Source organism: Aotus nancymaae, unplaced genomic scaffold, assembly GCF_030222135.1.
Source record: "Aotus nancymaae isolate 86718 unplaced genomic scaffold, 86718_ANA_hifiasm-v0.15.2.pri h1tg000108l, whole genome shotgun sequence".
Lineage (NCBI taxonomy): Eukaryota > Metazoa > Chordata > Mammalia > Primates > Aotidae > Aotus > Aotus nancymaae.
Genome location: NW_026988523.1, coordinates 7,793,678 through 7,821,141, shown reverse-complemented (window position 1 = coordinate 7,821,141; position 27,464 = coordinate 7,793,678). Strand labels below are relative to the sequence as shown.

The following is a 27,464-nucleotide window of genomic DNA, read 5'->3' as shown; positions in this document are numbered from 1 at the left end:
TAGCTTTATGTTTTAAAGGCACATGTGGGTCCTTCATTTCCCTTTAAAAAGAAATATTTGGAGTCTTGAGAAAAGTAATGCAGACAATGGGATAAGATCGGAACAGAGTAGAAGCTACAGAAAGGAAAGGAAAGGACCCAGGAGCTAGAACTTACCCAGAGAAGCCCTTGACGCCCAGTCAAGTTCCTTTTCATTCCCTCATCAGAAGATCCCATGAAGAGCTTATCAGTTCTGGGGACAGCTTCACAGGCTCAACTTTACCCTAAAAAGGGTCCCAGAAAGCTAGAGATCGAAAATACTAGTGTGAACTGGACAATCTTTCCCTATCAGAGACCACAAGTCAATAGGGCTGGGCTGGGTGACAGGGAAACCAGCAGGACCAACTAGACTTTCTAAGTGTTAACACTGAAACAGCCCACAGCAGGGAAATTCCTTAGTTCTGAGCAAACCAAAAGGGTTTGTTACTCTCGTTAGAAACTGCCTAAGTCTCCCATTAGGAGTGAGCAGTCAAACACTGTCATTCTCTTCCAAATGCTTCCACCCTGTTGGGATTTCACAACCATCGACTGGTGGATGCCACTCCTAGAAGCCAAAAACAAAGCTGGCAATAAGGAATGACCTGCAACATGTTCCCTGTAAAGACCCAGGCCACCAGCACTTTTAAGGAGAAAGCTGGAAAGAGACTCTGCCCCTTTCACTTTATTGGGAACATGGCCTCAAATCTTCATGTTGGCTGAAAATAGCTAACCCCACCTTGTAGATTCCCTGTTCCCATAATTTCCCTTCTTTTGAAGTGGAGCGTTCCACAGTAGGGGATGACCTGACATGCTTATCTTTCTCACATCCAGGGCATCAACTGGTACCATTGGAAAGGCCACGAGTTCTCCATCCCCTTTGTGGAAATGAAGATGCGCCCCTACAACCACCGTCTCATGGCAGGGAGGAAACGGCAGTCCTTACAGTTCTGAGCAGCGGGCGGCTGCGAGCCAACCAATCTTTTCTGTCATTCGTTTGTATTTTATAATATGAAACAAGGGGGGAGGGTAATAGCAATGTGTTTTGCAACATGTTAAGAATATGTGAAGGAAGCAGGGATGTAGCAGGAATCCGTTGACTACCATCTGCTCTTGGTTTCTGCTGCCCTGGAGCCTGACCCTCAGTCTCCATTCTCCCTCCTACCTAGCCCTCCTCAACCTTCACCTCCTTTCCCACCAAGGAGGAAAAGTGGGATGTTTTCTTAAAAGTCAAGTTGTGGAGTACAGATCGCTATGGCGTCAGGCACACACCTTCTTTTTCTACCCTACTTCCAAGATGTACCCCCCTTCCAGGTATTTGTGATTTTGTGACAGCCTGCCATGGCCAGGTTCTCACATTGGTCCAGAAAAGAAGCCTCAGCAAGAGAGGTTTGCCAACAATTCCCCTTAAGAGGAAACAGATCAACTGTTCCACATCCCAGCAACCGAGGTTCTTTTCCTTCCTTCCTTCCTTCCCTCCCTCCCTCCCTCCCTCCTTCCTTCCCACCCTCCTTCCTTCCCTCCCTCCCTCTTTCCCTCCCTCCTTCCTTCCCTCCTTCCTTCCTTCTCTCCCTCCCTTCCTTTCTTCCTTCCCTCCTTCCCTCCCTTCCTCCTTCCCTCCCTCCCTCCTTCCTTCCCGCCCTCCTTCCCTCCCTCCCTCCTTCCTTCCTTCCCTCCCTCCTTTCTTCCTTCCCTCCTTCCCTCCTTCCTTCCCTCCCTCCCTCCTTTCTTCCTTCCCTCCTTCCCTCCCTCCTTCCCTCCCTCCCTTCCTTCCTTCCCTCCCTTCCTTCCTTCCCTCCCTCTCTCCTTCCCTCCCTACTTCCTTCCCTCTCTCCTTCCTTCCTTCCCTCCCTCCCTCCTTCCTTCCTTCCCTCCTTTCCTCCCTCCCTCCCTCTTCTTTCTTTCTTGACAGGATCTCACTCTGTTGCTCAGGCTGGAGTGCAGTGGTGCAATCCTTGCTTACTGCAGCCTCAACTCCCTGAGCTTAAGTGATCCTCTCACCTCAGCCTCTTGAGTAGCTGGTACTACAGGCATGAGCCACCACCCTAGCTGATTTTTCTTTTATTTTTTTGGAGAGATGGGGTCTCACTATGTTGCCCAGACTGGTCACAAACTCCTGACCTCAAGCAATCCTCCCACCTCAGCCTCCCAAAGTGCTGGGATTACAGGCTAGAGCCACTGCACCCAGCCCCAAGTCCTTTATACTGGGCCAAAAATTCTCACCTTCTGACACTTACTACACCAGCCATATGTCCTATTACTTTTCAAGAACAGCAGCTCTTTTCTGGCCTGATGGAGCCTTTTGCCTAATTCCATCCTGTGTTAGACCCCAGAGCCTCACAAGCCCAACCAGCATTTTGGAATCTAGTTCCCAAGGCATCACCTGCTCCTGGCCCTGGGTGGCACAGAGGCTATGTCCCTGTGAGTCATTAGCCACTGCCCCCACCCTCAGGTCAGACAGTTACTTTATTCGAAGGTAGAAGTGGGAGATGTTTGTAGCTTTTAGCACTTTTGGGTCAGGCATTGAGGAAAGGACTGAAGAAGTCACAATCAGGGCACTGCCCTAGAGATTATAGCTTCCATGGGAAACACAGCTCTCCCCTAGCTTTGTTTTCTCCATTTCTGGTCCTATTTGTCACAGATTCTTTTTTCTGCCTCATTTCTGTCTTCACCCAAGCCCTCCTTAGTGTAGGTGGCTTAATAAGAGTCAGAAAAAGAAGGCATTTGCCCAGAGAGCTATATCCCTGACTGATAACCCTGGAAAGAGGTTGAATTTTTTTTTTCTTTTTTGGTCCTGTGGGAAACAGGAATGACCTTCTTAATAAGGTGAGATCATGAGAAGCCTTTTCATCTTCTTTTACTATTCTGCCTTTGAAAGGAAAAATGATAACAGCCAAAGGAAATTACATCCAGAAATCCAAAGGTGAATAGGCAATAACTGCGGGCCTACTTCCCACTTAATGAGCAGCACCGTCTTCACTAGCATGATTTGATTCTTAAGCCCAAGAGAGCTAGGGCTTTAAAAGGCATAACCTTTCAACTTCTCCTCCAAATCAAGTATCAGCAACCATCCCTGCGACATCTGCCCAAATCCATGCCCAGTTCCTTAAGCTGCCTTCTTTCTTTCCTCTCCCATTCCTCAAGGCTCCAGCACCATTTTCCGTAGTGCCTATGTTTGTCTAACTTGGGCAGCGTGTACCTTTGCCAACCAGTTACTAGATGAGCCTGAGTGTTGGCAATTTTCTAACTGAAACATCCTCACTCTTACCAAGCTTTGAGAACCAGGATGGACAGTCCCTTGGGCTGACCATCATACCTTGGACCTCATGGGGATGCAGCCAGCCACCACTGTCTGGAGGCGTGCTCCTTGCCAGTCTCCTAGGCTTTGCCCACTGCTGTGGTGTGGATGTGATACCCTGAAAAATCTAGGCATCACTTCCATTTCTCACTTCACCATGGGCTTCAACAAACTGGGAGGAGGAATAAACAGAAACAAATCCTTTCAACAAGCATGTAAATTACACAAGACTTAGCTAGAGATGGGACAACAATGAATAGCAGGAAGCACATTGAATGGGAAACTCATCTTAGCTACATGACCTTGACTGGGTTGTTTTGCCTCTCTAGACCTCAGCTTCTTCAGCTGTCAGATGAGAGGTTAGACTAAAATGAGTTCTAATTTCCCTTTCAGTTTTGACAGTCAATGATGCTAATCTGTAATCTGAAAACCTGAGTAGAAACTGGCATGGTGAGAGAACACAATTAGGTAATGAAAATTCACTCAAATCCCTGTTTCATGAGGAAAGAAATAAAAGGAAGGAAGGAAGGGAGGGAGGGAAAAAAAAGAGATTGATTCAGAAGTCATAAGTAAAACACACACACACACACGAAAACTGCAGAAAAGACCACGCTGAGTAAGAGGCTGAACTCATTTTGTCCATAGAAACAGAGCCCAGGTAGCTGGGTGGTGCCAGCACAGCCCACTTCATCAAGGAAGTTGAAATGGAAAAAGATTATGTGTTGTCAGTTCAGATGAAAGACAAGAAACATCAATGGAAACCAAAATCTTCCTTTTATTGAAATCATTCTACACTATGGAACATTTTTATAAATAATACCAGCGGCATTGCCTAGCTTTATTTTGAAGCAAAAAAGGGACTTCAAAGATCAGCTCATTCAACCCTCTATAAAAGGATTTATAGATTCCTTTTATTAAGTAGAGTAATTTTCTCATGAGTTTTCACCAAATTTAAAAGACACTGTGCCCACCCTCTTCCCAAGGTCTATGGTCAACTTGACTCAACGCTCTTAACTTTCCTCACTGATTCCTGCTTATCCTGCTCCTCCAAGCACAATTTCCCAAAGGCAGATCCAGTAAGCAATACTCGTAAGCACCAGCCCTATGCACATCAGTTTCCTCAAGGGACTCAAAAGGAACCAAAGTAGACCCTTCTCAGAGGCTGTTTAACTGCAGACCCATCAGGATATGTACTTACACCCAAAAACAAAACCACCACCAATGACTGCAATAGACCCACTGACTAGACCCAAGATACAAGCAGTTTCCCTTCTTTGCATTTCCCCATCATATAAATATAGTTTCCAGCATATCAAACTCACATCCAGCAGGGTTATTTCTGGAAGGTGAAGGGGTCAAGTGTGGAAGGGATGGCAAGAATGACAAGTCTATGGAAAACTGCTGGCCTTGAGACCCAGAGTGAACTGGTGGAGGGGGACTTGCTAAGTGTGGCCACAAGGTGGCAGTCACCTCCTGAAACCCTGTATGAAACGTCAGCGGGGTGAGAAAAGCCAGGTCTCCAGGTTTCCAGAAGAGCCAAACCAGGACCCAGGAAAACTGGCCAGCTGATTTGTATGGGAGATTGATTTGTAAAATCAACAACAACATATGGCAGCAAGGAAATGCAAGCAAACATCTACAAATATTTGAATCCACCTGTCCCTCACCTACCAACTTCCCCCTCCACTACTCATAAAGTGGTAAGACCCCTAACACCCTGCTTCCTGGGAACCAACCAGTATCCTGTTATTTCAAAGCCAGACCTAAAGAACCACGGTTGTCAATGAGCTCAATGCCAAACCAAACAATATTGATCACATTTTTACGTTTCAAATCCAGTCCCAGAGCACAGATGTAGATTAAGGGACAAAAGGTCATTGTGGAATCTTTTCAAAGAGCTCTTTTAAAACAGCATCAATTGGGAAAGAGTTGATGAGTTCCTCTTTGTCCTCTCTTCTGGAGAAAAGATGGAGCGTGCAAGAACACCGCACGCACCAAGCTGAGGGTGTTGAAACAGACTAGCTGGTGACCTGGATTTGCAAATACTATTGAGGCATGACAACATTTTATTATCTTTTTTTTTGCCCTCCACCCAGAATTTCAGGAGAGGTGGGGCCACTTGCCCAGGATATGTGGTTTTCTCCTGCTTGCTTTCTTATCACTAGAATACTCTTATTAGAAATTAGAAATTCATCTAATTTCTTAGTTCCATATCTTTTCTTCCAACGGGTTAGGGCGTTGGGTTGGGGGACACTTTCCACCTTACTTGCATCTCACTGTCCTCTCTTAAAATTTTGTTAAGAAACCTCTGAAAGATTCAAACTTCAGTTCAGTTTCAATAATTCCATAGATGTTGGGATAATTTGTTTCCACTTGCTTCAAACTTGCCACAGCTGCAAGAGGAGTCTCGGGATCTCAGAGGAACAGGACAGATCTGTGGAGCCTGGGGGTCTGCCTCCCACCCAGGTGCTGGGCGCTGCATACTCAGCGCTGCCTCACTTCCCTGATGGTGTGCTTTCATCCAGGTTACCATAACAGAGAGGTTCTATCCTCTAAAGAAAGCTGAGTTACAGGCTGGATTCTGGGGCTGTGCCTGTAGCTTCTCTCTGGTTGTATCGCAGAGTCCTTTGACCACATTCCTGAAGATGTTTAGCTAAATTCCTCCTCAAACCTTTGCTTCTTCCGTAACCCAATCCTACACATATGTGATAAAGCTTTCTTCAACAATACTGGAGCATTTGGATGCTACCAGTCCAGAAGCAAGCAGGGAAAGCAACTACTATATGCTTTAAGATGATGTATTGGTGTAGATTCAGGTCCAATTTGAAAAAAAAAAAAAAAAAAGTCTCTGCTTCCTTCTAATCGTATCCACCCTGGATTTGTTTATGCCAGTTCTACATTCGTCAAGCTTTGAGAAACCGGTGGGAAGAAGAAAAACATAAAATTAAGAAGAAGAGATTTAAAGCAAGCCTTCTACAGATGGCGCCACACTAAAATGCAGAGACCAGGCAGGAGCAGCCATGGGAGAGGAAGCAGCACTAGCTTCTCAAGTTCTGGCCTCCCATCTCCCACCAGAGCTCCTGCCATTCACCCACTTTACTTGAGGAGAAACTAAGGCACCAAGGCCTGTCGCTGCACAGAAAACCAGAAGCAGAGGGCTTTCTTTGCTTGCTCAGCCAATTCTGCGTGGATCTCACTTTTTCATCACCAGTGATCACAAGCCTGATTTGTCATCTCCAGCATTCTGGTTAATTTTTTAAGGTCAACCCTTGCCTGAAACATGACTTCATTGCACCTGCAGCTCTTCATTGTCCAAATGTCCTTGGCAAACCTCGCAGTCTTTGGATAGTGTTGCATTTTCTCCAAACGGGAAATCCTCCCTCCTTCTTCAAGCTTAATAAGGCTCTCACAGAGCATCCAAATAACACAGCTCTTGTTCCTCAGACACACTCAGACCCCTCTGATAACTTCATAAAACAGCTCCTTATTGTCTGGGCTGTGAAGCTGGGTTAATGCTGAAGTTCCAGTTCAGAAACATTTAACTCTATTATTCTCATGACATCAGCTCCTCTGGTAACTGGCACTCACTCATTGGCACCATGGATTCAGGTCAGGTGGTGCAGACATCTTCCCTGAGAAGCAAGCCGCACACCCAAGAGGTCTAGAACACCTAGGTCACGAGAAAGGGTTTCAGTCCAGATGCATTGTCAGGTGAGTGCATGGACAAGAATGTATGGACTATTATTTTCTTCCCATCACTGGTTTAGCAGCCCCCAGGGAGACCCTGAGTTGCTCTTTAATATCCTAATATTGAGCACTAATATGCTCAACACTGCCTCTAACAGGCAAATGTTGGAAATACACCTTCAGAGCCAGATAGGACTCAAGATCACCTAATCTGATTCTCTCATTTTATTTCCTCTCAAAGAAACCAAGGCCAAGAAAGGCTAGGGAACTTGCACACAGGCAATCAGTAACAGAGCCGAGTTCAGGTCTGGTGTAGGCTTTTTAATTTGATTATCCCCAAATGACGACTAAGATAAATAGCATTTATTGCATACCTATTATTTACCAGATACTGTGCAAAGGGCTTTACATATATTACTTTATTAAATCCTCGCCATAAACTTTAAGTCAGGTTTAACCATTTTACAGACGAGAGAATGAACAGAGGGCTAGGAATTAAGTAACATGTTCAAAGTCACACAGCTACTAAAAAGAGCCATAATCTGAACCTCGGTCTAATTTTGAAGCCCTGGATTTTTCCACTTCATGAGGCTACTCCCTTTATATTTATTTAAATAAGTGACTGCCATCTTGGATTTTACTAATATTCTCACAAAGGGGCTTTGATACCACTTCCTCTGACTTTTAAGAAAAGGAAATTCTTGCATTTGTTTTGCCATATACTCCAGGGGACCCTCAATCTCAACGTCATGGAGAATAAGAAACATCCAATGGCTCTTTCATTTTCTTTCTTTTTAAATTTGGCAGATGAGGGAGAGGGTCCCCAACAGAATGGGAGAGTAAGATAAGAACCAGAACATAAACCCAATACCCCACATCCCCCTCTTTTGGGAACATCCCAACATTAGAAGAGTGGGATATTCCAAAGTCATTTTTTTGAAGCTGGAGCAGGCAGTGTAGCCAGGATTAAGGAAGGAGAAGCCACAGAATAAACATGGCACATGTTCCCAGAACGTCAATTTCACTCCAGAATTTGGGAAGAAAGGGTTATATTATTAATGTATTCAAAGCAATACAGATAATGCAAATGCAGAAATTCTATAAATTTTTAGGCTAAAACCAGCGGGTTACACACTGATTTCGGCTACCTTCTTCCAGACTTCGGGGAGTACAAACACCTTAACAGACTCCTGCAGGAGTACATCAGTGGAAATATTTGGGGAATGAGGCTAGAAGGCAGGAGATACATTCATTTTCCTTTCCCCCTGGTTTCTTTTCCCCACACCCTACCTGCCCCACATCCCCAGTGGGTGGGAAGGCACCAGAGGACAGTTGGCTACAATCTCAGCTTTCTTTGCTACTCTGGGGAATTTAGAAGGAAATCAGTACTTGGCAACCTGGTATTTTTAGCTGCCAGGCCAAAACTCCAGACATAAGCCCCTTCCCTTTAATTGAATGATGTTTACATGTAAAAGAATAGATTTCCCCAAGAAAGAACCCCAGAACACTGGTTCCCTTTCAGTGTGGGGGCTGCTTGGGCAGCAGTGACACCTGTGCATTAGATGCAACAGACACCACGATTCCTGCAAAAATGTCAGCCATCTAAGTGCTCCTTTACCAGCTGCGGAGGCCCAGACTCACACCATGGTCCCACAGACTCAAGGTTTAGAACCCACATAAGTCTATTCTGGTTAGCACATAGGCTCCTCCTTCTAATCATTCATCCATACACACACACACACACGCATGCACATGTACACAGGTGCACATGCACACAAACACACACATCTAATGATTCCAACCTTGAATACTCCCCAGGCCCATGGGGATGCCCAGGTACCCTAAGCAAGTCACTGTGACACTGAGGAGGGTCATTACCTGGGGCTCCAAGCAGCTGAAACCCACCCTGGTGGTCTCTAGATTGTGGTTCTGAGAAATCATAAACACCAAATCCTCCAATCCCTCTGAATTTGAGTTTGTCATTTTAACCTTTAACAGCCTTTTCAGGTAAAAATAACAAAGACCAATTTACTGACTTTGTAGCTACAGTGAGCTTGAAAAAGCACTTACTTAAAGACTGGAAGGAAGCAAAAAAGAAGAAAATGGAGTACATACTCCTCAGACCATGCACACTTTAATGAGCTAAAATGAAAACAAACACATACAAAGGAAGGGAGAGGAAAAACCAACTTCCCTGATCCTTTCATGTCACTGTAGCTCAAAGACTGGAATCTCTGCTTGTTAACCATTGTTAACTAGTATTTTTAGTCCTGGTTGCTTTTAGCCTCTGTATAGTTCCTTTTTTAAATACATTTTCTATACGTTAATAAAAGATCCTGAAAGAATGACACGTGTCTTCTGAGTCCTTGGGAGACTGGGGGGCATGCCTGTCTTAAGGACAGGCCTGCCTTATTTTCTCTGGGCCTCCTGTCCTCAGCGTTTCTGGCCCACTTCTGCCAACATGTCTTCTCTGCAACACCCTTTGGGTGGACTGTTCTCCCCCATGGCCCTGCTCCCCTATCTACGCCGCTTGTCCATGTTGTTTCTGTTCTCTCATTATAGCCTGAATATCTCTGCCCTCCTCCTCATTCTTCCCACCTGCTCCCCGCTTCTCTCCTCTCTGCGTCTTTCTCTCTCTCTCTTCCTTTCTTTTTCCTCCCTATCTTTCACCCACTTTGAGAAATCATAAACACCAAATCCTCCAAACCCTCTGCATTTTAGTTTGTCATTTTAACCTTTAACAGCCTTTTCAGGTAAAAATAACATCTCACCCTTTGCTTTTACCATCAGAAACGGTCACCAATGGGTGGTTGCCTCTGCTGCCCCAAAACCACTGGACGAGCCTGGTGTACAGTTTTGAGTCCTTGACCAGCCACAGAGACGGTGACTCACTGCCCACCTTTTTTCGGCCTCCTCTCCTGGCTCCCTCAACCCTCAAGTGACCAGGGGTGGTCTGATCTCCAAGGCTCTAGTGCCATCTATGGGTACTGCTGGAGAACATTTGACAGGCCCAGCGTGCTGAGCCAGCCTGCCCTCCACTCAATCAGCTCCTCCACTGCCAGGGAGCAGCTCGGGCTAATAATGCACCATTAGCCACTGCCTGTCAGCCTTGGTCACTTGGAAAAACCTTGTCCCTTCCTGTCTCTTAAAAATGGACCCAGCGCATAATGTAAGACCAACTCTAACCTCTGGGTTACATTAAGTAAGACCCCAGCCAAGGAATAGCCTCAAAAAGAGGGTCACGAGGGGAACTTCTTCCAGTCCAGATCCAGGAGCACAGGCAGTCAGAAAGTGCAGAGACAACTGAATAACAGCGTGGGGTAAGCACCACAAACCCAGACACACTCTCCCATGCTGGAGTGGGCTTGGGTTTTTTGTTTGTTTTTTGGTTGGTTGGTTTGTTGAGACAGAGTCTCACTGTCACCAGGCACCAGGCTGGAGTGCAGTGGCACAATCTCGGCTCACTGCCAACTTCTGCCTCCCAGGTTCAAGCAATTCTCCTGCCTCAGCCTCCTGAGTAGCTGGGACTACAGGCACGTGCCACCACACCCAGCTAATTTGTATTTTAGTAGAGATGGGCTTTCACTATGCTCCATCTCTTGACCTTGTGATCCGCCCGCCTAGGCCTCCCAAAGTGCTGGGATTACTGTGAGTGAGCCACGGTGCCGGGCCGGGCTCAGGGTTTTTAGGAGCCTATCCGGCGGAAGTTGTATGACAGCAGAAATTACCCAAGGGAAAAGGAGAGGTGGGAGCCACATGAACCAGTGTGGGGGGCACGAAACAGCACAACCTGCTGGAAAGGGGCAAGGAGTGGTTTAGTACTCACATTTGCCTGGAGTTCAGTAACACAGCCCAGAACAGACTGGGCATTGTGCAGACAAAGACCGCAAAGGAAAGACCTTTCTCCACCTTCCATGTTAAAGGGGAGAAATAATGAATGCCGTAAAGAAGAAACAGAATCCCAACCCTGGAAATAACTTTTTTTAAAAGGCTCCTTCCTTCTAGTCTCTTTTAGGTACCAGCAGGCTTCTTCACATCCCTGGGTCATGTGTAACACAGGGACAAAACTCCAGTCACGTGGCCATCTGCCGTAGAAGGCGCCCTCACGAACAGCGCAGGCAAGGCACCTTTCTTAGCCCTCACCCTATGCCACATTTCCTCTTCTCATTTCCTAAAAAAATGACAATTTCTGGAATGTCAGACCATGGTGGCCCTTTAAAAACAGCCACATTTCTGGTCCTGTTTTAAATAAGCCGCTCTGGAAACCCATAGCTCAGGATTATGGGACCCCAGGAGTGACTACTGTAATATTGAGATAAAAACCTGTCACCTGAATCTTGTCCTGTATGTTGTTGTCTGGAAAACGAAAATGGAAACTAATGTGATACAGTGGAACGTAAAGGAATTTTAGTAATTAGTATTTATTCCTGAGGTTGCCGAATGCTAGCATTATGTTTTAACTTAAATGAGCATAATTCACCCGTTGTCTAAGACCTCTGGGTGCATTTACAACCATCTGAACACAGATTTAATTATTGCTGTGTTGTGGGAACGAAGAACTGCCAAGGGTAATATTAAAATTGGATTATTTAGCAACAGAAATGTTAGCAGCATTAGTAATCAGTGCAATTACCCAGTAGCATCTTCTCACCCTTAATGCCCCCAGTGGCCCTGGGGACATGTGCTTTAGCAGTGACCCCTTTGCCAGTCAGCAATAAGACATTACCACAAATTAGGGCCCTCTGGGCCTGTATCTTTCCACTCATGTAACGTACACAATATTCCCCATTGCCCGGGCTTTCAAAGAATTATAAAGAGTACGCATTGGACTTGTAAAGCTACACATAAATGAGTCTCTTGCTCCTCTTCACTCATCTCATCGTCCACATTCAATAAGTACCTTCTGTATACCAGATGCAATACTGATTCTGGATATACAAAAAGATGAAAGGCCTACACACGCTGCCCTGCTTCTCCCAGAAGAGATTTGGTCTCTCTCTGTCTCTTTTTTTTTTCCCTCCAGTTAAAAAAGATTCTTTTATTGCAATTTTAATATCAATTTGTATTAGTCAGGATTCTCCAGAGAAACAGAACCAATAGGAGATATATATTATATTGTGTGTGTGTGTGTGTGTGTGTGTGTGAGACAGAGAGAGAGAGAGAGACTTATTATGAGGAAATGGCTTATGTGATTATGGAGACCAAGAAGCCCCACAATCTGCTGTCTGCAAACTGCAGACTCAAGAAACCTGGTAGTATAATTCAGTCCAAATCCAAAGGACTGAGAATTAGAAGAGCCACTGTTTTAAATTCCACTCAAATTTTTAAGGAAGAACATTTCAGCTCAATAGATGGGCAGAAAGAAAACAAAAGGCAAATTCCTCCTTCCTCAGTCTTTTTGTTCTATTCAGGTCCTCAAGGGATTGGATGATGCCCACCCACAATGGGGAGAGCAATCTACTTTGCTCAGTGCCCCAATTCAAATGCCAATCTCATCCAGAAACACTTTGCAGACACACCCAGAAATAATGTTAAATAAGGGCACCCTGTGGTGCAGTCAAGTTGACACATAAAATAAACCATCACACAGTTGCAAGGCAGTACACAAACCAGACATGGCTCCTTTCCCAGAGATGTTCCTGCTGGTGGAGAAGTCACTCTCTAGAAAGAGATTCAGCAATCCACGGTCTGTGGACCAGACATATATTCTCTTTTTGCCTCTTTCCTTTTCCACCAGTTTTTACCAAACTCCCTACTCTCTAATTCAGATATGTCATACATATGTAAGGCTCCTTGCTTCAAAGTTTTTAAAATAGAGTAAAATTTCCAAACTTATATTTATGTGTTCACGAGAAAACGGAAAGAGATATACACTGAAAACACTCAGTTAATTAGGATGAGCATTGTCATTTCAACATTGACAATTATTTTTTTAACTCAGACACATTTAAAATACGTCTAACTCTAAGAAAAGTGGCAATTAAGGAGTCTCTTGAATCCAAAAAGTTGACAGAACCTTCTCAAAAAGCTGATTACTGTACCCTAGGGGCAGGGCCCACGGGCCAGTGGAAGGTATGGATCAACTTTTCAATGTTGATGCCCTTTAATGCTTTAAATAAAAATTGCTCTCATTAGAGATCACTGCTAGGAATCTCTAAAATCCTAAAACTGTGAATCTCATTAGAGATTCACAGCTGTGTTCTTCATGACAAACAATAAGCTCCTCAGAGGTTTCTCGGAAATACGTGTATAAGAAATGCAGTAGCAATTATGAAAATTCAATATATAGCTGTAGAGGAAATTTAAAGATCCAAGAAAAACAATGAAAACTATGAAGAACGCATATATTATGCCTGTATGCAGGTAATACCTGGCTTGATTTGTGAGCCACACTCAGTTTATGACTTTTTTTTCCCCTAAATAAAAACCACAAAGTAATAACCACAACTCCTTGTATTTACAACCAAAGCTACACTGAAACAATTGGCAACAATAACAACCTGGGTTGCAATTAAAGGTAACTCAGTTGACTCATTGACTTGGAAAGGTAAGAGATGGTTGAAGACGTCAACGCGGAACTCCCTGCCCTCCTATCTTACCCCTAACCCCCATCCAGTGCCATTTAAAGGTTTTGAGAAATAGTCACATAAATCTAGTTTTTTCTTTCAACGAAATGACCTGAATGTTAACTCAGTTTGAAATGTCCACGAACACTGCAAAGCAGTGTTTCAATACAGCAGTACTATTGACATTTTGGTCAGATAATTCTTTGTTGTAGGGACCTGCCCTGTGCTTTTTACCCACTAAATGTCATTATGACCCCCACCCCCAACCATGTTGTAACAACCAAAAATGTCTCCAGACATTGCCAGATGTCCTCTGGGAGGAAAAAAAAAATCACCCTCAGTTGAGAGCCACTGTTATAGGGAGATTTATCACAGAAAGAAGAAATAACTTCAATCCAGATTTCATGGAAGCAACATTTCAAAAAGCTTCAGGCCGGTTCATTTCAGCCCAAAAGACAAAAGGATCGCCCAAATGGAACATTGTTACAGCTTTTCTATTGAATTTGTCTTTATATAGTTTATAAATGTTTGAAAAGCTTGTATCTGTGTTTTATTTTAGTTTCATTTTGTCGGAATTACTCTGGGTATTTTTGTGGTATGAGATTAGATTACAAGGTAGAAAGTGGAATTGATAAAATGACACTTACAGAAAATGAGAGTTTGTCTTACACCGGTTCAATCTGTCATGGCTCCCCAGGAATCAATTAGATTTCAAACCAAGAGTCACTTGTCAATTAGACCTTTAGCTCTGTTGCTTCACCTGATGGACAATGATAAATGGTATCGATTATTTAAGATCCCCAAATACCTCACAATCTCATATGTCCTGAAGGTTTCTTAAGTAGAAAGAAATACAGAATAATTAAGCACTAAAGATAGGAGGAGCAGAAGATTTTGTCCCAAAATTCTAACTAAGAATGATGCTCAGGTCCAAGATTGCAGTCAACAAAGCAAGGAAGGCCAGTATCACCACCCAAGCTTCCCAGGAGAATGTGAGTATCTAAGTCTCATGCCTAAGGAAATGTTCCATGGTGTTAGGAAAAGCAAAGGACTAACTGGCTGTAGTCTCAGCTTGTGATAGAGGAAAACACCCTCAGCTAAATCCCTTTATCCAATTCATCTTCCCAAACAAGAAGGAAGAGATCAGGGGCAGTGGAGGGTGTGGGCAGATGTTCACTTCTAGCTTTTTCAGAGATGTTGCAATGCTGATTTTTCTTTCCTGTTGTCCTGGCCATGCCTGATGGGCAACTTGGTCCAGTTTTGTTTTAAACAAGTGTAGTCACCACTGTAGATCCCTGCAATGGTATGTTAGTTATGAAGGTCACCAAGATCAGGTCAACATGTGAATGTGACTGGCATCAATGGCCCTCACCTCTGCTTCTCTTGGCCAGACAGACAAATTGGTTCAGTTTCTCAAGAAACTCTGATAAGGTCCCTTCCTGCAAGGTTGGACCTTGCCACAGAGCTCACAGCAAAGAAGTACAATTCGAGGTTCACATCTTGGTGCTAAAGGAGGTATGCCACTCTCCATCATGATCTTCTTAAATCACAGGGTCTTCTTCCAGATCGAGAGCCACTGAAATATCCCAAAACAGGTCTCTCCTATTAGAGCCTGGCTGCAATCCACTACCAGGTTTGCAGAACCATTTATTTCTCTTCCAAGACAAAAACGCTCTGAGGAGAAAAGACCTCCAGCTTGGCAGAGTAAAGGGCTTATTTTCTTTCCAAACGGCTGGAGAGGATTGGGAAGAGATTGGAAAGGCACCAGTGAGAAGCAAATTCCCCTCATCTGAGACCTCTTTGAGGGAAGAGCCTTGGCTTTCCATTTCTGTTTCCAGTATTTAGCCCAGAACTCTGTTTGGACTCAATATAGAATTGATGTAAACTGAATTGAATCAACCGCATCTTCCATCTATGAAAGAAACTCAACAGCTTTTAGTACTGTAAAATTTAGGACAGATCCATAAAATACTCAAGAAGAGCAAATGTTAAGACTATCTGAGGAACAGAGGAAAGAACATTGTATTTGACTTCAAAAGGCCTATATAGTTGTATTAGTTTTTTTCTCACACTGCTATGAGGAAATGACTGGGTAATTTATAAAGGAAAGAGGCTTAATTGACTTGGTTCTGCATTGCTAGGGAAACCTCAGAAAACTTACAATCATGGTGGAAGGCAAAGGAAGAGCAGTCACCTTCTTTACAGGGCGGCAGGACAGAGTGAGTGCAAGCCGAGGAAATGCTAGACATAAACCCATCAGATCTTGTGATAACTCACTCACTATCAAAAAAACAGCCTGAAGGAAACTGCCCCCATGATCCAATTACTTCCACCTGGTTCTGATCCTGATACCTTGGAAGATGGGGATTACAGTTCAAGGTAAGATTTGGGTGAGGACACAGAGTGGAACAATATCAGTAGTCAACCCCTTTCTGCCTCTTACTGGTAGTGTGCCCTAGAGTAAGTCCTTCTGTCATGCTGAAGCTTAGTGTCCTTATCTGTAAAATGGGATCAAGAATAATGTCCCTCCTACTTCACAGACTATTGCAAAGGGAAGTCTATAAAATGGCAGAAAAATGCCTTACAGCAGACGTTCTTACAACTGAGAATGTGTTAACTTGGTAGAAGTTAAAAGATGTTGAAAACCAGCCTTAAATCTCAACTATCTTCACAACAGTGTTATGGCCTGAAATTTTACTCACCTGGTTCTCCGTAACAACTTATTGCCTTAAAGAAATGTTCTGGGCAAAATAAGAGCATCGACTTGCTATCAAGGGTCAACTGATAGACACCTGAGAGCAGGAAGGGGTCGAGGGTGGGGTTGGAGCTGATGGGAACGAAGGACACAGGAGTGGGACAAAATCTCCACATCTGAGGCCAGCCCCACCATGACTCTGCTGGGGAAGAAGGGTGAAGAAGACCAGGCTGAGTGCAAAGCCAGCCCAGTATGTTTCAGAGCCACAGGCTCTCTAAGGACAGTCAGGTTCCAGTCCATTCCTCCACCACCTGTGCTACTCCAGGACTAGAATTAGGATGAGAGGGACCCACAGACCCTCAGCAGCCACCACAGAAGTAGTTAAATGGCAATCCTTCAGATGCGTCAGTTGAGGGCACCTTACTGAGAGATCCCGTATTTTTCAAAACTCTTCCCAGGAGACCACACCACTGGTTGAGAGGCCTGCTGGGTTCTTCAGTTAGCCCCCTAAAGGGCATGCTTTAACAGTACAGATGATAACTTCTAGGAGGGGGCTTCTGAGTAGCTCCTAAGTATTGAGGAATTCTGTTGTGGTAAGTGGGCTGCCTGAGACCCAAGGGACTGAGAGGCAGAGCACTGCCATCAGCACCTTCCTCACATCTCCCTTGTAACTACAGTCTTAGCCCCAGTTCTAAATACATGTGAAACAAATGTTTAAAAGTTTTCATTTGAAAAGGCAGCCATGGCCAGGCGTGGTGGCTCACACCTGTAATCTCAGCACTTTAAGAGGCGGAGGTGGGTGGATTACGAGGTCAGGAGTTCGAGAACAGCCTGACCAACATGGTGAATCTCTACTAAAAAGTACAAAAATTAGCTGGATATGGTGGTGGCACCTATAATCCCAGCTACTCAGGAGGCTGAAGCAGAGGTTGCAGTGAGCCAAGATGATACCACAGCACTCCAGCCTGGGCAACAGAGCGACACTCCACCTCAAAAAAAAAAAAAAAGAAGAAAAGAAAAGAAGAAAAGGCAGCCATTATTGTAACTACCCAGCTTTGCCCCTAAACTTTGCACAGAAGCCCCACATAGGAAGGAATGTCTGCTTCTGTCCCTCAGAACAAATCCAAAACTTCCCACTGATAGAAGTGTGGGCTCTCAGAGAAGGTCCCCCACTCCACCCCACTGACTGTGAGCTAGGAGCTGGGCACTCTCTGTCTCCCAGCCGCACTCCAGTGGCCTGAGATTGGGGGAACAGATTCACATCCCAGTCCTGACTCTGCCTGGCACTATAAAAGAGCAAAAAGCTCATAGCCACCCTGAGAATCATTCACCTCTCACAGCTCCTGATCTATAAAAAGAAAAGGAACAGAAACTACTTCATTCACACTCACTCCTGTTCATACCCAGGTGCTACAGGCAAGTTTTCAGTTCGTTGAGCTTGTTGCTTTCACTCTGGCGGTGTTGCGCGGGCTGTGACAGATGCACTGGGGCATCTCTGCTGCAGTTTCCCCACCAAGGTATGATATTTACACAATGAAAGCAAGACAGCACCCCCTCACACATAGTTAGGGACACACTGCCAGGGCTTAACGAGTGACCATGTCCTTCAGTGCATCTCCACTGAGCCACCTATGCACTCCTGACCTAGGGCCTTTGTTTACTGCTTCATTCATTTGTTCATTCATGCATGCATTCATGCATTCATTCAACAAAGATTCCAAAACACACTCTGCCTGTTACTGGTAGTGTGCCCTGGGGTAAGTCCTTTTGTCACTTTGGAGCTCAGTATCCTTATCTGTCAAATGGAATAAAGAATAACTGCCTTTCCAACTGAAGGTGGGGAGCAGACCATGAAGGAAAACCAGAGTGGCTGGAGCACAGATGGGTGGGGATGGGTAACACAGGTGCAGCTGGGAAGGAGAGCAGGACCTATCCAGACAGGGCCTCACAAGCCATGTGTGAATCTTCATCAGTTGTAAAAGTGGTAGAAAGCCATGCGAGGTGCCCAAGCAGGAGAGTGAGATGATCATGCTGGCATTTAAAAGAGTTGGCTGTGGCTATTGTGTAAAGGGTGAAGGGGTGCACAAGATTTTGGGGAGAAATCAAGAGTGGTTCAGATGAGAAATTAGGATAACTTAGACTCAGGTGGTTTTAGTAGAGCTGGGAAAATAGATATGATCAAGAGATATTTCAATGGACAGAAAGAAACGTGGATGAAGAAGTTATAATGCTGGTGTATAGAACTCTGGATGGCATGACTGGGTGGGTGGTGGCTGTCCAACTAAGGAAGAGACACTAGGTGAGAGCCAAAAACAGCAACTCCATTTGGAACATCAGCTAGAGATGCTTTCAGATAGCCAAACAAAAGAGACTGGCACCTGCATGTATAGGACTAAAGTTCAAAGGAGTGGCCCAAGCCAGAGATATCTGAGGATCACATACACGGCTAGCTTCATGGGCTTGTGACCTGTACAGTCACAAAGGGTCTTATCCTAGAAGGGTGCCATGTTTGATTTAACACTTTGTTGTTACCACTTGAAGTTTCTGAACAAAGGACTCCCACATTTTTATTTTGCACCAGGTCCCCACAAATTATGTAGGTGGTCCTTAATATGTCATAATATCAATAAGATACTAACCACAATTGAAGCTACAGACATGAATCCATTTGTTCATTCAACAAATATACTCCAGGCATTCTTCTGTGCACTGATGAAATAGCAGACAAAAGAAACAGAAATATCTGTCCTCACAGACTCCATACAATAGTGGATGAAGAAAACAAACAAATGAGATAAATTACTACAATACATACTATGTGAGATGGTGGGAAGCCTCAGAAGGTAAATAAATAAACACAGGGAGCAGATTAGTCTGCTAGAGCTGCCATTTAAAAAATCCATAAACAACAGTGGCTTAAACAACAGAAATTTAGTCTCTCACTGTTCTGGAGGCTGGAAGCCCAAGATCAAGGTACCAGAAAATTCCATTTCTGGTGAGTCCTCTCCTCCTGGCTTGCAGATGACTGCCTTCATGCTGTGTGCTCACGTGGCCTTTCTCTGTGCAGGTGGACAGAGCGAGTGCTCTGATGTCTGTTCTTATAAGGACATGAATCCTACTGGATCAGGGCTCCAACCTTATGACTTCATTTGACCTTAATGACCTCCTTAAAGATCTTGTCTCCAAGTACAGTCACATTGGTTGGTAGGATTTCAATGTGTGAATGTAGGGGGACATAGTTCAGTTGGTCTCAGTGGGTGGGGAGTGTTGGGGGCAAAGGTGTATAGCAGACTGTTAGCTCTCCCCCAGGTCACCTGCAGCTTTCGTGGGTAGTTCTTGTTCATGCCCATGACATTTCACCTCAAGCTTCAATGTTTTCTATGAGAATGTTAAGGAATGAATGTCCCCAGGATGATCCTCAAATAATTAAGAAAGTAGATGATGAATATACCCCAGCTTTCTTGCTCCTGAGCAGGACAATTCTGAGATGTGCTCTACCTAGTTTCTCAGAGGGTCTCCCACAGTTGTGATACCTCTGACTGGCTTTCATTCCTTCCCTTTTCCACTTCGCTATGACTTCACTATGTTTCAGTAAATATTTACATATGTGTACGTGTATATATGTGTGTGTGTGTATATATGTGTGTATATATTAAATATATTATATATAGTATATATTTATATATTAAATATATATTATATAACATATATTAAATATGATATATGTAAATATATAATAAATGAGAAATATAAATATATAATTAAATATATATTTAAATATAATCATATTAAATATATAATATAAATATATATTATAAATATAATATAAATATATATTATAAATATATATTATAAATATAATATAAATATATATTATAAATATAATATAAATATAAATAAATATATAAATATATAATATAAATACACTATATATAAATATATAAATATAAAATATAAATATATAATATATAATATAAATATAATATAAATAAATATAAAATTATATATATTAAATATATATGATATACAATATGTAATATATAATATATAATAAACATATGTAATTATATATAATAAATTACATATTAAATCATATTAAATATATTTATATAAATTATATATTATATATTAAATATGCATATTATATAATTAATAAGAATATATTATAAATATATATTTACTATATATTTATATTATATATAACATATATATATATACATACACACACACACACACATATATGTATATACCACTGGAGAAGACTTCAATGAGGTGATGTTTGAATAATGTCCCAAGAAGGCAGAGAGCAAGTCATGGGGACATCTGGAGCTCAAGTGTTCCAGACAGAAAGAACAGCAAGTACAAAGACCTCAGAGTTCTAGGTGCACCAGTGAAGCTGGTAGAGAGAGACAGGAATAGAGCAGCAGGAAATGGGATCAGCTGGGGACAATGTGAGGCTACACTGTAGGGCAATGCTGGCCGATAGAAATAGAATGTGAGCCACAGATATAATTCTAAACTTTCTGGTAGCCACACTTAAAAAACGAACAGTTAAAACAGATTTAATAATATATTTTGTTAATATATCCAAAATACTATTTTTTTCAATATGTAATCAATATAAAAGAATTTATCAAAAAGATTTTTTATATGCACCTGTAGTCCCAGCTACCTGGGAGGCTAAGGCAGGAGGATCACTTGAGCCCAGGAGTTTGAGGCCAGCCTGGGCAACATGGCAAGATCTATACCATCTCAAAAGGGTTGGGGGGTGGGGGGTGCAGTATTTTAGATTTTTTTTTCATCACTATATCTTCAAATACTGGTGTATAATTTATGATTGCAGCACATGTCAATTTGGATGCTAAATTTTCATTAAACATATTTAACCCATATTATGGGCTAAATTGCAGTTCCTCAAAATTTATATGTTGAAATCCTAACCCCAAGGACCTCAGAATGTGATTATATTTGGAGAGAAGGCCCTCAGAGAGGTGATTACGGTAAAATTAGGTCATATAGGTGAGCCCTAATCCAATATGACTGGTGTTCTTACAAGAAGAGAGATCAGGGCACAGACACACTCAGAGGGAAGACAGTGTAAGACAGCGGAAGATAGCCATCTGCAAGCCAAAGAAAGAGACCTCAGAAGAAATCAACCCAGTGACACCTTAAAATCAGACTTTTCACCCTTCAAAATCATGAGAAAATAGATTTCTGTTTAAGCCAGCCAGTCTGTGGTACTTTGTATGGCAGCCCTAGTAAACAACCGCAACCTGTATTTAGCTTTCTAAATCTGAAACTACATAAAATTCGCACTTGGAAAAGTGGATTCACACACACATGAGTTGTTCCAAATACACTTCTGAGTTCCTCATTTGCTCAGGTTCCATTGCAAAGGCTCAATAACCACATGTGACTAATGGCTACTCTGTTGGACTGTATAGCTCTAGAGCCTATGGACCATAATAGCAACTTTGGTTTTTACTGTTAGTGAAGTGGAATGACAGTAGAGATTTTTGCATAAAAGAATGACATAATCACCATAGCTGCTATGTTAAGAATAGAGTAGGAGGCAAGTATGGAAGCAGAATGTCCAGTGAGGAGGCTAGTATGATCATTGAGGAAGAAATTATGGTTGCTTAGGCTGGGATGTAGCAATAGAGTTGGTGAAAGTGATCTGTTTCTGGGTATATTTCTAAGTATAGCTGGCAGGATTTCCTGATGGATTGGATGTCAAATGGTAAAAGTCAAGAATGACTACAATTTATCCCAAGCCCTGACTTTTGAAATAAGAATCTTTTAAAGTTGAGATATAATTTACATACCAAAAAATACATCTTTTAAAGGCATACAATTCAGTGGTTTTAGTATTACTCACGAAGTTATACAACCATCACTAAGATCTAATTCCAAAACATTTTACCACTCCAAAAAGAAATCTCATACCCTTTAGCAGTCATTCCCAGTATTTCCTTCCTCCAACTCCTGAAAATCACAAATCTACTTTATGCCTCTACGGATTTTCCCATTCTGGACATTTCATATAAATGGAATCATACATTATGTGGTCGTTTGTGTCTGGTGTTTTTCACTTCATGTAGTGTTTCTAATGTTCATCAGGAGGGTGTGGTATCCTAAAATCCAAGCACAGAAAATATTCAAAGAAGAGGGATGATCAGTTGTGCTGAATACTGCAGAGAGAAGACATAAAGGAAGAAGTTTATTGGTGAACTTGACAGAGGATTGGCAGTAGTGATGTAAAAACCTGACTAGAGCAAGTGAAACCCCTAGAGAAATTGGGGGGCAAGGGAGAAGGAGTCTATGTTCAAGAGAAACCTAAAAGAAGTCAAATTGAAAAAGGAAAAGGCATTTCAGATTCTCTGCCTCTTCTTTCTCTAAGAAATCAAATAAAAATGAAAAAAACAATGTGTGTGTATAAAGGATGAAATGGATTCTGAGGATATTCTCAACAGTCTGAGTTCTCTCTTCCTTGAGAAGCAGCCATATGGACCTCTGCAAATATTTAGGCATTTTATTTTAAGATGAATAATAGTTTACGGAAACTATTTGGAAGGCCTTATAAGTATACAGTTGGCTTGGTCACAACATCCAGCTAAGGAACTGAAAGCCAGAAAATCACAGACTACCTAATAATTCAGGGAAACCAGAATACTTTGATATTGTCAATCTACATAACAAACAGAGACTCTCTTGAAAGAAAAAATGGTATTTGGGGGAGAATAAAGCTTTGCAATTAGAATGCGCAGGCCATAATAAACTGTGTGTGTAGTTGGGAAGGTAAAGAAAGACAAAGATCTTTAAAGGAAAAGTGAGGATGATTACATAATTGTTTTGAGATAATTATCCTTGGCTACAAGGATCAATAACAAGTATGGTGCCAGTTCAAGATTAAACAGATAGTTGCTGGGCAATGTTCCTACAGAAGTATTTTTCTGTGTTTGTGTTTAAGATCACAATGACCTTTGTGCCATATTGTGATTTTTACAGTCTTTTGTGACAGTTTTTGTTATCAGTGTTTTATGCATGAGAACGTACCCATCATGGCCTTCCTTGACTTTGTCAAGATTTTGTTTGTTTTCTAAACACAAGTTACCAAGAGGATTTTTTTATTTAAAGAAACAAAAACAAAAACAAACTTCTTGCAGTATGGTTGCTTCTTTTTATGGGAAACTCATTTAGATAACCTAAAGTCAAACCTGATGAAAAGGCACCTGAATTTAATCAGACACAGGAAGAACATGTTCAAAGCTATGAGTGAACACCACATTATAGAGGACCATAAAGAGGAAAACCAACACCTTGAGCAGGGTAATACATGGCTCTTAGTAATAGAATGGGAAGTTTTCTGGCTATATGAAACAATTAAGACACATCAAGAAAAGCCAAGAATAGAGAACCAAGTTATACCAGAGAAAAACATTGCTTTGCTAGGACTTCAAGGGAAACATTTCACTGTCAGGCCATAACAGTAGAGATAGAAATAGAGAAATGTTATAGGAGCTTAAAAATGTTTAAGGAGAGAGTTCTCATCCCAGACTTTCTCAAGGAGAGAAAGGAGGATATCAGAAGGCAATGAATGTGACCTACAAATCACATGAAAAGAGGCCCAGCAATAGCTGAACTTCTTATATATGAATATGAGAATCTTCAAGAGGAAAACTTTACCTCAAATGGTAATTAGAAACTGCCATTCTAAACGAGGAAAACAACATTTCTAACCAGAAACTAGGGAAACTAAATGTAGCTTAGGAAGAAATGTGGCAGAAACAAACTGTACAACAGGAAGAAGCTGCAGTTCAGAAGGTAATTGAAAATTTAAAGAAATAGATTTCAGAATTAAAAATCAAAACCTCTTGCAATTTTTACTAAGAGAAGATCAATACTTCAAAAGAAACTTGGTTGTGCTAACATGGGAAACCAAAATTTTTTAGTTATATATCAAAGCTCAATCTCTTTAATTTTTCATATCAAAAGCTCAGTTTTTATATCAAAGCTCAATCTTTAGAAAGACATAATTTCCTTCTAATTATAGCCAACTTGATCACAGACAAAATTTCTTTTATAAATTCATCTTTCACATACCTTATCACACCTTACGCAGACTGTCAATGACATGCTTTAGCCTTTTGCTTTGTCCTGTTTCCTCTTTCTTGTCACTTTTTAAGAAATAATTCACTACACAAAATTATTTCCCATACAAAATTTTTCTTTTTTTAATCTTCTTTACCAAAAATACATCTTTACACCTATACCTTTCTTCATATGTCTCATTCTCTCACTTGCTGGTTCCTTTCTATCTTGTTCTATGTCTTTTCTAAATTTGCTTCTGGAAACAAGCCTCTGGATTGAGACAAAATTATTTTTTTTCTCAATAAGGACACCATTTCTATCAGAAAGGCTGCATAGAAGAAACTGATGTTTATTTGGGGATATAGCATTGCAATGGGAACACACACTGTAGTAAACTATCCTTGACTACAAGGATCCAGAACAAGAGTAGTGTTAGCTCAAGGTTGGAAAGGCAGTTGCTGGGCAGCTGTCCCTATAGGAGTATTTTTTTGCATAAGATTGTAATGGCCTTTGTGTAAAGTTGTGTTTTTTTCAGTCTTTTGTGATACTCTTATTATCAGACATTTATGCATGAGAACCTTCTCTTCATGGCCTTCCCTGGATCTATTTGTCAAGATTTTTTTTTTTTTAACACAAACAACTCCATTTTGATTCTGACAACTTTCATAGTGTCCACCTTAGAAATTTCTTTTCCTTTCACTTTGAATACTATCATACTTATTCAATCTTTAAAGTATTCAAAGGCAAGCAGCAGCATTTGAATGCTTTTCTATTCCTAATGAAAATAAAAATGTCTTCTCAATTTCCTGAGTGGGAATTGAGGCCAAATAGAAGATAGTTTTCCACAGGGAAGGTCTTCCAATAGACCAGAAGTGGGAAAAAGTACATGTAATAGACATAATACTTGCCTGCCTCCCCAACATCTATTCCCTTTATTCTGCTAAATTCCCCCAAATTCATTCAGGTACACACACCTTCCCCTAGGGCAGAGTTTTTCAATCTTGGCACTACTGACATTCTGAGCCAGCTAATTCTTTGTCTGGGCGTGCAGGGATGGGCTGTCCTGTGCACTACAGCATTGCCAGATGTTTAGCCTCTTCCCTGGCCTCCACCCTCTAGACTCCAGTACCACACCTCCCTCCCTCCAGTTGCTCCATGGGGGCAAAATCATTTCCCCTTGAAAACCACTGCTGCGGGGGCAGAGCTGTTCAGGCCCAAGTCAATTATTACAATCCCATTCTGGCCCACAGTTATCTTTTCAAGGGGAAAACCATGTCCCACCCAGTTCAGTTCAAGAGTATTACAGCAAATGTTTCTTTGTTAGCTTCAAGGAATGAAATTCTCACTCCTTCTAAGTTCTCCCTCCCTTCCTCTTAGAGTTTCCTGAAACTCTAAGAACTAGTGCTTTGATTTTCCCTGCACTAGGGGAAAAAGTCAGGCTCAGAATGAAAAAAGCCAGGCTTAGAATGAAGCTGACATCACATGAGGCTAAACACAGACACTGAGAGAAACTGAGTTCTGATTACATTTTCACATTGCTAACTCAGTTCTGACCCTGAATCATGAATGTATCTCCTTGTTTTGTTTGTTTGTTTAAAACAGTTTCAGTTGGGTTTTCTGTTACTTGGTACTGTTAAAACTTCAGATAAATTAGATTTAGGAGTTTAACTGAGCCAAACAAATATATTTGTGAATCTCTCAGAAGCAGCAGAGGTTCAGAGAGCTCTGCTCCACAACATAGGCAGGAAGCATTTATGGACAGAAAACCGAAGTGAGGTACAGAAACAGCCTTATTGGTTACAACACTGTGTTTACCGTATTTGAACATCATTAACTGAAGCTTCACTGTTGTGATTGCTGAGCCTCAGCCATTTGTGACAGAAGTTAGGCTTCCAATTAGTTTATGTACTAATTTAGGTTGCAGTTCATTATGTAAGGATTCAAAGTATGGAGGCATCCTCAGGCCAAATTTAGTTTAACTGAACACTATTAAAAGCATCTGACCCTGTAAAATATAGTAAGTAGATTTATGACATTTAGACATCAGGAAAGTTTTGACCAAGTCCAGAAAGAAAAACTCTATTATTAACTTCCAGTTTTGAAAAAAATAGTTAAGGAGAGTTGAACATAACTTCTGCCCATCTTTGAGCTCACTGCATCCATCCCAAAGTCATGTCAGTTGTGCAGTCAAATGAGTTATGTCAAAATCTCCATCATATAGAACCCATCAAAATGTCCTGATTACCATTTCAGGCAGAATGGTCCCAAGAGACCTTATGGCAGAAAAGAAAGATAATGACCCCCTAGATTTCAGGTGTTTTTATTATTGCCTGGTTGACATTGGCAAAATCACCCCTCTGGGTCAACATTTGTCAAACTGTAGTCCATGGATCCTTTGGAGCCCATGAGGCCTTTTCAGAGGACCCACAAAATCCACACTATTTTTATAATAATATTAAGGAAAACTTTCATAACATCGACAATTGTACCGATGGTTGGCAAAACTACAGGACCCTTAGCACAAATCAAGGCAATGGCAACAAACCGTACTCACAGTAATTATATTTTTCACTCACAGTAAAACAAACAAAAAAGTCACTTCACGTAAGAATGTCCTTGACACAAGAGTAGAAATTATTAGCTTTAGTGTATCTTGACCCTGATTGCATGTCTTTTTAATTCTGTGTGACTAAATGGAAAGAATGCTTAAAGCACTTCTGCAGTATACCCAAGTACAATGATCGTCTTGAGGAAAAGAACTTGTGTTATTGTTCAAATCACCAACTGAACTCGTTGCTTTTTTCATGAAATGCCATTTTTACTTGAAAGAATAACTGATAAACTATAGTTTTCTCAGACTTGGGTATCTGGCAGACATTTCCTCGAAAATGAGCAAGTGAACCTGTCACTTCAAAGAAAACAATCTTGATAAAATTTGAGCTCTCAAGAGAAAATTAGAATTTTGAAAAACTTGGATCCACCACAGTAAGCTTGACAGCTTCCCAGCATTTAAGATCTTTTCTGATGAGATCAGTAGTTATGTTAAAATGTAATTTTTTGATATTGTATAATAAGACATGTCAGATTTGAAAGATCTGCGTAACTCATTGAAC

General features: G+C 41.7%; 1 protein-coding gene and 1 long non-coding RNA gene across 39 annotated transcripts in view; one reads left to right on the top strand and one right to left on the bottom strand.

The window, feature by feature from the left end:
- The window catches only part of TNR (tenascin R), a 429,814-nt gene extending 420,470 nt beyond the window's left edge, over positions 1-9,344 (top strand). For all 5 annotated transcript variants that reach the window (XM_012444444.2, XM_064370757.1, XM_021668050.2 and 2 more), the window contains one exon: positions 849-9,344. In XM_012444444.2, the coding sequence (XP_012299867.2) occupies positions 849-968 (120 nt within the window). In that variant the 3' untranslated portion in view covers positions 969-9,344. The remainder of the gene's footprint in view (positions 1-848) is intronic.
- Positions 1-27,464, bottom strand: part of LOC105711646 (uncharacterized) — a 313,477-nt gene that overhangs the window by 200,577 nt on the left and 85,436 nt on the right. Inside the window, exon 4 of one of the 34 annotated variants that reach the window (XR_010340433.1) lies at positions 14,213-14,325. The exons of the other annotated variants lie outside the window; for them this stretch is intronic. This is a non-coding gene — a long non-coding RNA (uncharacterized LOC105711646). The remainder of the gene's footprint in view (positions 1-14,212; positions 14,326-27,464) is intronic. 34 annotated transcript variants of the gene reach the window in all.